At 58.2% G+C, this 12,430-nt stretch overlaps 1 protein-coding gene across 2 annotated transcripts in view; it reads left to right on the top strand.

Moving 5' to 3' along the window:
* The first annotated feature begins 237 nt into the window (after nt 1-237).
* The window catches only part of STUM (stum, mechanosensory transduction mediator homolog), a 38,506-nt gene continuing 26,313 nt past the window's right edge, over nt 238-12,430 (top strand). The window contains exon 1 of one of the 2 annotated variants that reach the window (XM_036453577.2): nt 238-449. In XM_036453577.2, the coding sequence (XP_036309470.1) occupies nt 260-449 (190 nt within the window). In that variant the 5' untranslated portion in view covers nt 238-259. The remainder of the gene's footprint in view (nt 450-12,430) is intronic. The other variant, XM_036453576.2, reaches the window with a different exon arrangement.

Raw genomic sequence — 12,430 nt, 5'->3', positions numbered from 1 at the left:
TGTCCGGGGGCGAGGTCTGTCCGTCCTCCGAGTGGACACCAGCTCCCCGCGCCCCTCCACGCTTTGCTGCCCTCGCCCCGCCCGGAGGGGCCGTTTGGGGGCGGGGCGGGGCGGGGGGCGGGGCGGGGGCGCTGTCCGCCTCCCGCCGGCTCCGCCTTCGGGGCCCGGAGCTCGGAGCCCGGCGGGGAGCGGGCGCGGAGCTGCAGCCGCCGGCGGAGCCGCTGCCCCAGCCCGGGAGCCGCCCGGAGCCGGAGCCGCCATGGAGCCGGCGCACAAGGAGGCCGAGCGGGCGGCGGCGCCCCGGGCGGCGGCGGAGCCCCGGGCGGCGGGCAGCGGGGTGGTGGTGCAGGTCCGCGAGAAGAAGGGCCCCCTGCGCGCCGCCATCCCCTGCATGCCCTTCCCGCTGGCCGTGCTCTGCCTCTTCCTCAACACCTTCGTGCCGGGGCTCGGTGAGCGGCTGGGGGCTGGGTGCACGGGCTGGGGGAGCGGGGCTGGGTGCTGGGTGCAGGGGCTGGGAGAGCGGGGCTGGGTGCTGGGTGCAGGGGCTGGGGGAGCGGGGCTGGGTGCTGGGTGCAGGGGCTGGGGGAGCGGGGCTGGGGGAGCCGGGCTGGGGGAGCGGGGCTGGGTGCTGGGTGCAGGGGCTGGGGGAGCGGGGCTGGGTGCTGGGTGCAGGGGCTGGGGGAGCGGGGCTGGGGGAGCCGGGCTGGGGGAGCGGGGAGCGGGAAGCGGTGCTGGGGGAGCGGGGAACTGGGCCGCGGGGGGCGGGCGGGGGCGCAGGTGGAGAGGCACCTGGAGGGTGCGGCCCCCGGCCCGCCGCCCACCTGCTCGGGCTGGTGAGCCAGGCTGTCTGGCCCGGAGAGCGGAAACTTTGCCGGATGTTGGAGCCCGCGGGCGGCCCAGGACCCCCCTCCAGGCGCCCCGCATCCTCCCCTCCTCTGCCGGCACCCCTTTCCCTGGGGCGGGGCGGCAGAAGGGGCAGCGGCCACGTCCCAGACCGGGAGTGGGGGATCGGGGAGCCGGGGGGTCGGGGGGCCGGGGGATGGGGAGCAGGAGGATCGGGGAGCAGGGGGGGGGAGGTTGGCGGGGATGGGGAGCAGGAGGATCGGGGAGCGGGGGGGGGGGGTTGGGGGGGATGGGGAGCAGGAGGATCGGGGAGCAGGGGGACCGGGGAGCTGGGGGATAGGGGATCGGGGAGCCAGGGAGTCGGGGATCGGGGAGCCGGGGGATGGGGGAGTCGGGGTGGGGGGCGCTCGGGGGGCTGGGGGATGGGGAGCAGAAGGACGGGGGAGCCAGGGGAGCCAGGGGATCGGGGATGAGGAGCCGGGGGGGGGGGGGGGGGTGAGGGAGTCGGGGTGAGGGGAGCAGGGGGATCGGGGAGCCGGGGGACCGGGGATCCGGGGATCGGGGACACCCCCTCTCTGCTTTCGGAGACGCGGTCCCAGCACCCGGCCTGCCCCGAGCTCCTTGGGCGCCGAGGGGACAGGTGCCGGTTCGCATACCTGTGTGTTTGTGAAGATGTTTCCAACTTGCTTTTTAGAGACAGAAAGCCGGGGGGGGGGGGGGGGGGGAGAGGAGAGGGGAGACGTCTGTGGGCTGCTTCCTGCATGCCCCCTAGGCCGCCCCCCCACCCCCCGGGTTCCACGTGTTAGAACCCGAGCCCTCCGCAGACAGACAGACTGGGTGCGAGCGGGGCGGCAGGGGGGGTGAGTTTTCCCTCCCCCACCCCCACCCCCTCCGTCTGCACGCACCCCCCCAGCTGTCTACCGGGGGTCCCCTCCCCCTCCCCCTCCCCCTCCCCGGCCATCCGCCCCTGGTTCCCCGGAAGCGAGGTGGTTCCCCAAGTGTCCTCTGTCCGCTCGGCCTGTCCCCGGCTCGCGCTGGGCGGCTTGGGGGGCCCTGCGGCGCCGGGAGGGCCCCCCAGGAGGCCGCTGTCCCTCCGCGGGGCTCCCCGCCCGGGGCCCGAGCAGGAGACGGGGTGGGCGGCAGCGGTGCCCCCTCCGCGGGACTCCCCGCCCGGCGCGCATTTGCCATTGGGGGTGCCATTTGGGGTGCTGGTACGGCCGGGGGCGCGGCGGGAACCACCTGCTGGAGTGTGGCGGTCAGGCAGGGCTCCCGATGCCATGGTTTGTTAGAAGTGGGGGTTCAGTAAGTGCACCCGCGGGCTTTTGAGGAACAGGGCGCGGTGCCAGGCGGCGGTGCCAGGCCTGCTGGGCGGGAGCCACGGGCAGCGCTGCCACCTGCGCAGCCCCGGGCCTCGCCTCCCGGCCCCTCTGCGGCCGCTCCCCGCTTCGGGGACGGTGTCCCCCCTACACCCCCCTTTGTCAGGCAGAGTCCGGAGTCTGTGAGAACCTCCCTGAGGGGCCACAGAGCAGCACACAGGCGCGTCCTGGGCCAGATTTCTGATTTCCCGGAGCGAACCCTGCGTGTTCCATCTCCTCCCGTGGAGCTGCCTGGTGCACAGCCCTGACCCCCGACCCCACCGGAGGGCTCTGATCCTGGCGGGTTTTCCTCTGAGTCAGAGGTGCATCCAGGCATTACCTAGGCTCAGGGTCTGGCGATGGGGGTGCTCTTCGGGAGATGGGCCCTCATGCTCTGTGCCTTCTGATTCCATCTCGGGGGGGGGGGGGGGGGGGGGGGGGGGGGGCGTGCTTTCTGGACCTTTCTTCTGAGCATTTGAGCTCTCTGCTCCCCTCGACCTGCACCTGCGTGACGGACCAGCCCGGGCAGCCTGCAGGCGCCTCCTGCCCGCGGCCCCAGGTCCTCCGGGCTTATCTGAGCTCTGGTAGAAACAGAATGCTCATGTCTGGCTCTGGCCTTTGAGGAAATGCAGCTAATTTCAATCCATCCACTCCTCCATTCCCGAGCACAGAGCGCCCGCCACATGCCAGGCACTGAGGCTCTGGGATGTGATAGTGAACAAACCAGCCAGTTATCAGGCCATCGGAGCAGTGGGTGCGAACCCCGAACCCCGGTTAAATTGGCTAAGTTTCCCGAGGGCAGAGAGCAGGGTCTTAGCGCCCAGTGGGAGCTGCACCAGGTAAGACTCTGCCTGGGAGACCCCTCCGTCCTCACTGCAGGCACTCTGACCACTGGGCAGACCCTGGGCCCAAAGGTCTTTTTCCTCCTGGAAGTCTCCTCCCCTCGTGTGCATGTGGGACAAGAGTGTGCATGTAGGAGGAAGGAAGGCACGTGTCCTCGCTGACGTGGGTGTTGTGGGTCCGTGGAGGACCTGCCATGGAGAGGCAGACCTCACAGTTCCCTGCTGCTGCTTTAGTATTATTTTTTATTTTTTATTTTTATTTATTTATTATTTTTAAAAATATATTTTATTGATTTTTTTACAGAGTGGAATAGAGAGGGATAGAGAGTTAGAAACATCGATGAGAGAGAATCATCGATCAGCTGCCTCTTGCACACCCCCTACTGGGGATGTGCCTGCAACTAAGGTACATGCCCTTGACCGGAATCGGACCTTTGAGTCTGCAGGCTGGCGCTCTATCCACTGAACCAAACCAGTCTCAGCTATTTTTTATTTTTTTAAAAATATATTTTTATTGATTTCAGAGAGGAAGGGAGAGGGAGAGAGAGATGGAAACATCAATGATGTGAGAGAATCATTGACCAGCCCTATTCAGTGACACTCCACTAACAAAGCTCAGTGCCTGCCCCTTCACAGCCCAGCAAGCAGGGCAGGTCTGAGGATGCGCCCAGTTCCTCAGACACGTGAGGAGCATTCCCTGTTACGGCCCTGAGTAGCCAGGGAGTTTGTCTGTTGATCGGGGTAAATTACTTTCCTATTTTATTTTATTTTATTTATTTATTTATTTTTAATATATTTTATTGATTTGTTACAGAGAGGAAGGGAGAGAGATAGAGAGCTAGAAACATCGATGACAGAGAAACATCGACCAGCCTCTTGCACACCCCCTACTGGGGATGTGCCCACAAGCAACGTACATGCCCCTGATCGGAATCGAACCTGGGACCTTTCAGTCCGCAGACCAACGCTCTACCACTGAGCCAAACCGGTTTCGGCTACTTTCCTATTTTAAAATTATATTTGGGCTGACTTGGTGAAATGAAAATGTTGGTAACCCCGAGAGTGGGACTGTCCCTGGACTGTCAGCCATTCTGTCAGACTGATGCTGGCCACAGTTGAATATTCATAAGTGCCTCGTCTACCCCTAACATCGCCTGCTCTCTGAACCCACCCGAAGCCTTGCTTCCCTGCCAGACATCCCTGGCTGGTCCAGCTTCTCTCGCTTCTCTGGGCCTACGGCTCTGATGGATGGTTATTAGGTTCTCCCAGAGGCATTTTTTGTATTGTTGACTTTTTATTACTCTTTCAGGAGTTTATTCTTTGTCCATATGTACGTTCCTTGTGCCCATATGTAAGCAACCATTTTAAATTTCTTAATGTAGCATGTTTTTTTGTGTGACTATTTATTAACTAGAATTATACTCCAGGAATAGGCATTGCTTAATTTTATAGAAGTGAGGCAAGCCAGGACCTGGAAGTTTATATCCTACTCGACCTTTTTTTGTTTGTTTTGTCAATCCTCATGAGGATATTCTTCCTTTGTTTTTTTAGAGAGAGTGAAAGGGAGGGAGGGGGTGGAGAGAGAGAGAAACATCAGTGTGTGAGAGACACATCCACTGGTTTCCTCTCACATGGGCCTTGGCCGGGGCCGGGGAGTGCCTGCCCTTGATGGGGAATCCACACAGAGACCCTTCCGTGTGTAGACAGACGCCCTAACCACTCAGGCACACCAGCCAGGGCTCAACCTTTCAAAGGAAGTTACTTGAGGATGTATTTTAGAAAACAACAGTGTAAACCAAGAAAGAGGATAAGAGATCCAGGGAATCATGTACCCCATCCATGGCAGCCATGAAAGGCAACCTCAGGGTAAAATCGTCCCCAGGTCTGGCGAGCAGTCTGTCTTGTTAGCGTAGGACAGTGGTTGGCAAACTCATTAGTCAACAGACAAATATCAACAGCACAATGTTTGAAATTTCTTCTGAGAGCCACATTAAAAAAAAAAAAATATATATATATATATATATATATATATTTGTTTTTTTACAGAGAGGAAGAAAGAGGGATAGAGAGTTAGAAACATCGATGAGAGAGAATCATCCATCAGCTGCCTCTTGCACACCCCCTACTGCGGATGTTCCCGCAACCAAGGTACATGCCTCTGACTGGAATCGAACCTGGGACCCTTGAGTCCGCAGGCCGACGCTCTATCCACTGAGCCAAACCAGTTTTGGCTGAGAACCAAATTTTTTAAGCTTAAACTTCTTCTAATGCCACTTCTTCAAAATAGACTCGCCTAGGCTGTGGTGTTTTGTGGAAGAGCCACACTCGATGTGCCAAAGAGCCGCATGTGGCTCGCCAGCCGCAGTTTGCCGACCTCTGGCCTAGAGGATGGAGGCACCAGGAAAGCGGTCTCTGAGGAGGGGGCCGGAGTGGGGGTACTGCAGGGGATCAGTGTGACAGAGCACACACGCCAGGAAGTAAGCCAGGAACACGAGGCCATGAGTGGCTGCAGGAGAGACCGGAAGTTGTGCTGAGGGACGTGTCTGTTCGGACCCCACATGAAGGGCGCCGGCCAGTGAGGGCAGGGGCTCAGCAGCTTCAGGAAGGACAGAGCGATTCCAAACAGTCCATGCGTGGTTTGGGAGAGATCAGGGACCCGGGGAAGATGCACAGATTTCTTCTTCCAGCCTTGAGGAGGTGACCAGCACCTTCCGGGAAAACCGGACATTTCCGTGAGAGGCAGAGCCCCCCATGAAGCAGATAAAAGCATGGCCTGGCCAAAACCGGTCTGGCTCCGTGGATAGAGCGTCGGCCTGTGGACTGAAAGGTCCCAGGTTCGATTCCGGTCAAGGGCATGTACCTTGGTTGCAGGTACATCCCCAGTGGGGGGTGTGCAAGAGGCAGCTGATCAATGATTCTCTCTCATTGATGTTTCTAACTCTCCCTCTCTCTTCCTCTCTGTAAAAAAACAATAAAACATATATTTTTTTAAAACAAACAAAAAAACACGTGGCCTGGCTGTGAGCCAGCGGTGGAGAGGGAGGACGGCTGCTGCCCGTGCTGGGCCTGGCCTGGCCTGGGGGGCGCAGATGGGCTCTGAGTTCTGAGTTCTCCTGGAACTCGGCAGCAAAGAGCATCTGCTTCGTCAAAGGATGTAAAGGCTGCCCAGTGGTTTTCGGCTTCTAGAACCAAAGTCAGACAGAGCACCGGAGACCAAAATAGCTGGGAGGGAGGGCAGGAAGGCTTTCCATCTCGACAATAGGAAAGAGCAGCACAGCTTGGAGCTGGCAGACCTGTGAGAGGAGGGGAGGGCGGTTGTGATGGAGTGAAGTGTTGCTCCCCATTATTCACTGTCCCCCCTGGCTGGCCATGCCCCCTGTGGGATGGGAATGCTTCCTCCCTGCCCATTGGTGTCAGGCGTGGGCATGTGACGTGCTCTGACCAATGGGATGTAAGCGGCAATGACATCAGCTATGTGTGAGCAGACAGGTTATGAGGCACTGTGAGCTGCCTTCCTTCTCTTTCCTCTAAGGTAGGGGTGTTGAACTCAATCAGAGAAGGGGCCAAAATAAAAAATCCAGCCTAAATCGCGGGCCAAATGGTTTACTGAACAGTCATAAACTGTCATTGTGATGGAAACGCAGCAGAGTGCAGTGATGACAGCGCGGTGCGGGCCACATTGCAAGGCCTGGCGGGACGGATTTGGCCCGCGGGCCTTGTGTTTGACACATGTGCTCTAAGGAGAATGGCGGGTCTCAGGTGGGGGCCGCTCTTCCACCGGTTCCCAGAATCGAGGAAGTCAGAGGCAGGGCGTGTGATGAGCAGAGGCCCGAGTTGCTAAGGTTTCTGTTGTTTACATGTTGTTACTGTCCTAGCACACCCATCAGAGCTGACCGACCGTACCGGGTAGAGCAGGGGTGTGAATCCCTTCCTCAAATAAAGTGCTGTCTGTAATCGATCGATTAAGAAGTAAAGATTAGCCGAACCCGGTTTGGCTCAGTGGATAGAGCGTCGGCCTGCGGACTGAAAGGTCCCGGGTTCAATTCCCGTCAAGGGCATGTACCTTGGTTGCGGGCACATCCCCAGTAGGGGGTGTGCAGGAGGCAGCTGATCGATGATTCTCTCTCGTCGATGTTTCTAACTCTCTGTCCCTCTCTATTCCACTCTGTAAAAAAATCAATAAAATATATTTTTAAAAAAAAGAAGTAAAGATTACCAAGGTAATCAGTAGATGAACTGAAATGGTGACATGTGGGGACAGGGACAGTAACACTGTCCTGGGATAACGTTGGGAGAGGAATTGAACCAAGATGGGTGACGTAAGTAGGCTAACTCCTCCGCATCATGAAATTTCCTCTAACAGCTCATTCCCGGAAGCATGCACACACACACACACACACACACACACACACGCTGAGCTCCTCCCCCATCTTGTAAAAATAGCCTCTGTCCATCCTACACCCCCTCTCCCCCTCACTTTACAGCTGAGTGCCCTGAACCAGTGCCCTGGGCTTGCTGTCACCAGTTCCTCTCCTCTCATTGTCCCTTGAACCTGCTCCAGTCGTGTTTTGACTCCACCTCTCACCTCAATGGCCCTTCAGGGTCACCGAGCACGTCTAGGCCGCGGACTGCTCCGGTGTCAGTTCTCTGCATCTTCCCAGGTCCCTCAGCAGCATCGGACACCTTTCTGGCTTCCTTCTCCTCGAAATGCAGCCTTCAATGGCTTCTGAAAACCAGCCTCTCCTGGTTTTCCTTATGCCTCGTGTTTCCTTTGCTCTTCTCATCGCCCTCTACACCAGGGAGTCCCCCATGGCACTTGATCTTGATCTTCACTTTGATCTTACTCTCCTCTCTGCCTACACTCACCTCACTCCTTGTTGCTCAGGCCCTGGCTCCTCGCTTGAAATTGCATCTGTATGTGAGGACTCCCAAGCCACATCTGCAGCTGGACCCCTCCCCTCAGCATCTCCCCTCGGGAACCAAATGACCCCTGGCATTACGTCATCCACAACGAAAGCCCTGCTTTTCTCCCTGACCTGGCTTCTCCCCCTTCTTCTCCATCACAGCCAATGGCATTCTGTCAGAAGCTCAGGCCAAATACGGTTCTCATCCTCGACTCCTCTGTTCCTCATCCCCCATTGCCAGGAAGTACTCTTGGCTCTGCTTTCAAAATCTGCTCAGTATCTGACCACTTCTCAGCCTCCACCCCCTCCTGAGGGACTGCAGCGGCCTCTCGATGGTCTGCCTGTCTTTATTGACACCCCCGTGTCTCTCACCTCCACCCCGGAGTGACCTTTGTGACACAGTGAGTCAGGGCATGTCGCCTTTGAGCTGGAAACCCTCAGGGAGTAGATGGCAAACCTCCCACTGTGTGAGGTAAATCAAGTCCCGAGAGCGTGTTCACTCCCTCCCACCCCCCTCACCCACCCCAGCATGCCGGCATGTGAACTCCGGCCCGGCCCAGGAATAGCCGGACCATGTCCCTCAGAGTAAAAGCTCAGGTCCTCAGCATTACCCACAAGGCCCTAGGCCAGAACTTTCCAGAAGAAATATAACACGAGCCACAGATGTTCCGATAACCTAAAAATTTCTATCACTTAGATTATAAAAAATAAAAAGAAACAGGTGAAATGAACTTTAACAGTATATGGGTTGGGCAAAAGCAGGTTTACGGTTGTGATACAAGTAAATAATAAATAATAACACAGGGATAAACTCTGTTTTAGGTGCTGGCAGGACTGGTCTCTCCCAAGGGCTCTCGCCTTGGCATGCAGACGGCTGTGTGTCTGTGTCCTAATCGCCAGCTCCTATGGGGACAGTTAGGGCCTGTGCATTGAACTCCTTTACCTCCTTAAGGACCTCCCTCCAAGTACAGCCCCGGGTGAGCGACCCCCCACGCAGGTCCCTCCTGAGGGACTGCAGAGGCCCGGCCTGGCTCCAGCTCAGACGATGCCATGGAAGGCGCAGTCCCGCCTCACACGGTCCCGCTTCAGGGAGCGGACCCTGTGGGAAGGCGGGCTGTGCTGACTGCGTGCTCTCCGGAGGAAAGGACAGCATGGCTGCGGGCCCCTCTCCGGGCCCCGGGGGTGGGGAGAGCACGGCTCCTGGGGGAACGAGCAAGGCTGTCCAGAGTGACCCCCAGGGCACCCAACTCAGTGACATTTCCGGTTCTGTGTCGCATTCATGAAGCCACTAGTGTCACGGAAAGGAGGGAGGCCTGGCTGGTGTGGCTCCGTGGCTGAGCATTGACCCATGAACCAGGTCGCAGGTTTGATTCCCGGTCAGGGCACATGCCCAGGTTGTGGCTTAATACTCAGCAGGGTGCCTGTAGGAGGCAGTTGGTCAATCTTGGTATTTTCCTCTCATTGATGTTTCTATCTCTCTCATTCTCTCTCTCTCAGATTCAGTAAAATCATATTAAAAAGAAAGAAAGACAGTGGGGTGAGCCTCAGAGCTAGTTCTGGTTCTTCAGTAGCATCGACCCTTGGGCAGGCCACTTAGCTTCTCCGCGTCAAAATGGAACCAATAATCCCTGCTCAGCCGCGTCACAGGAACACTATGTTCTGTTCGTGGTAACGCCCTCCCGTGGCCGGGAAGGGTTATTACTACCAACTGACATCAGCAAAATGTCCTTGGTCCCGCGACCACTTCTGGGGTTTTCCTCAGAGGGGCACCTGGGCTGGGAGGAGCCCACAAAGCATCCTGGTCCCCGGCCACGCCCAGGAGTTCACATGCCGGCATGTCGGGGGGGAGGGGGGAGAGCAGGCTCTCAGGACTTGGTTTACCTCACCCAGTGGGAGGTTTGCCATCTACTCCCCGAACCCTGGGCCCGAGGCAGCGTCCCTGTGTGGGAGGCTGTGAGCATCAGACTGGTGAACGAGTACACGTGTGTGTGTGTGTGTGTGTGTGTGTGTGTACACGTGTACATACGTATATGCACACACACAAATGCATTTACCTCTTAGTTATTTCACTATGGAAGTCAGAGGACTGTCTGGCTGGCAGGGCTCAGTGGCTGAGTAAAGACCAATGAACCGGAGGTCACGGTTTGATGATCGGTCGGGGCACATGCCCAGGATGCTGGTACAGTCCTCAGTGTACAGAGTGTAAGAGGCAGCTGACTGACGATTCTCTCTCATCATTGATGTTTCCTTCCCTCTCCCCCTTCCTCTCTCTAAAATCAATATATATATATGGAGAGAGAGAGAGAGAGAGAGAGAGAGAGAGAGAGAGAGAGAGCGCGAGCTGTTCTCAGGCTCATGTTTGAACAGCCCAGGCTCACAAGCCCAGGAAGAGCTGTCACAAATCGGGGGTTTACAGTCTTGCAGCCCCATCACTGGGGCAGGTGGATCGGTCTTGGGAGGATGTGTGTCATGGGCAGGAGTGTCCTCAGCATGGAGCTTCCCTGTGAGAGCGGGTGTGGGTCTCAGTGGCTCCGCCGAGCCGTGTTCCTTAGGAAGGGCCTCAGAGAAGAGCCGAGCTGCAGTGAGGGACCTCTTCCTAACAGAGGCACAGCACAGGAATGAGTCATGCATGCCCAGCAAGTAAGGTCTTACATTGCATCGAAGAAGCCGTTTTCCTTAAAGGAATCTATATATATAAAAGCCAAGCGCTCAACAGCGGAATGACCAGAATGACCAGTGGCTGTGATGCCCACTGTGGTGGCCGGCCAATCAGCCCAATTCGGGGCGGGGCCGGCCAGCCAACTGCCTTCGGCCCCTCCCCCTGCCAGTCACACCCCTAACCACCCCCCACCTCTCCCGATTGTTCCCCCCGCATCAGAGGTGGGCAGCCAGACCCCACCTGTGCATGAATTGGTGTGCGGACCCTCTGGTAAAAATGACCTGAGACCAAGGCTGAGCTGGAACCTGGAGAGTGTGGGGGCCATGGCCAGGAGCTTGGCACTCGGTAGACCTGGGGCTTCGCTAGCGGAGAATTGTGACCCTGAGATCAAGAGCAACGTGGTCTTTGGGGAGAAGAGCTGCCCTAAAACTCCACAGAGAACTGGCCCACCAGCCGGCCATGCTGGCTCCGTGGCTGAGCGTCGACCTATGAACCAGGAGGTCACGATTCGATTCCGGTCAGGGCACGTGCCCAGGTTGCAGGCTTGATCCCCAGTCATGCAGGAGATAGCCGACCAATGATGTGCTCTTGTCACTGATGTTTCTCTCTCTCTCCCTCTCCCTTGCTGAAATCAATTTAAAAAAAAAAAAATAAGGCTCAGATGGCGTTAGGGCATCTACAACCTCTTCCTTCTGGAGAAGAGAGACCTCTGGGACCCACGGCTCTTACATTTCACAATCCCTGCCCCAGCCCCAGGCCTCCTGCCCGCAGTGCCTGGCTGGTCTGGGCGGCTTATTGCTCTTGTTGCGTGGCATGAATGCACTGGCCGTTTATAGAGATCCAGCCAGGGCGACGGGAATGACCCCATACCCCGACCATCACCAGACAGACACCTTCTCACCGCTGCCTTTTCCCCACTGACACTGCACTGAGCTGTGTTTTCATAACATCAAAGACACGTTTCAAGCTGCAGCCAATCCTTTCCCCTACCCAGCCTACAGTCTCACGCTGTGACCTCTTTCTGAACTGCAGAGGCTCTGGGTGCTGTGACAGGGCACTGAGGCTCTGGGTGCTGTGACAGGGCACTGAGGTGGGTGCTGTGACAGGGCACTGTGGCTCTGGGTGCTGTGACAGGGCACTGAGGCTCTGGGTGCTGTGACAGGGCACCGAGGTGGGTGCTGTGACAGGGCACTGAGGCTCTGGGTGCTGTGGCAGGGCACTGAGGCTCTGGGTGCTGTGACAGGGCACTGAGGTGGGTGCTGTGACAGGGCACCGAGGTGGGTGCTGTGACAGGGCACTGAGGCTCTGGGTGCTGTGACAGGGCACTGAGGTGGGTGCTGTGACAGGGCACCGAGGCTCTGGGTGCTGTGACAGGGCACTGAGGTGGGTGCTGTGACAGGGCACTGAGGCTCTGGGTGCTGTGGCAGGGCACTGAGGCTCTGGGTGCTGTGGCAGGGCACTGAGGTGGGTGCTGTGACAGGGCACCGAGGTGGGTGTTGTGACAGGCACTGAGGCTCTGGGTGCTGTGGCAGGGCACTGAGGCTCTGGGTGCTGTGGCAGGGCACTGAGGCTCTGGGTGCTGTGACAGGGCACCGAGGTGGGTGCTGTGACAGGGCACCGAAGTGGGTGCTGTGACAGGGCACCGAGGTGGGTGCTGTGACAGGGCACCGAGGTGGGTGCTGTGACAGGGCACCGAGGTGGGTGCTGTGACAGGGCACTGAGGCTCTGGGTGCTGTGACAGGGCACAGAGGCTCTGGGTGCTGTGACAGGGCACTGAGGTGGGTGCTGTGACAGGGCACTGAGGTGGGTGCTGTGACAGGGCACCGA

The sequence above is a fragment of the Pipistrellus kuhlii genome, unplaced genomic scaffold (assembly GCF_014108245.1).
Source record: "Pipistrellus kuhlii isolate mPipKuh1 unplaced genomic scaffold, mPipKuh1.p scaffold_m20_p_25, whole genome shotgun sequence".
Lineage (NCBI taxonomy): Eukaryota > Metazoa > Chordata > Mammalia > Chiroptera > Vespertilionidae > Pipistrellus > Pipistrellus kuhlii.
The sequence above is the reverse complement of the archived record's forward strand: the minus strand, read 5'-3'. Positions and strand labels throughout refer to the sequence as shown.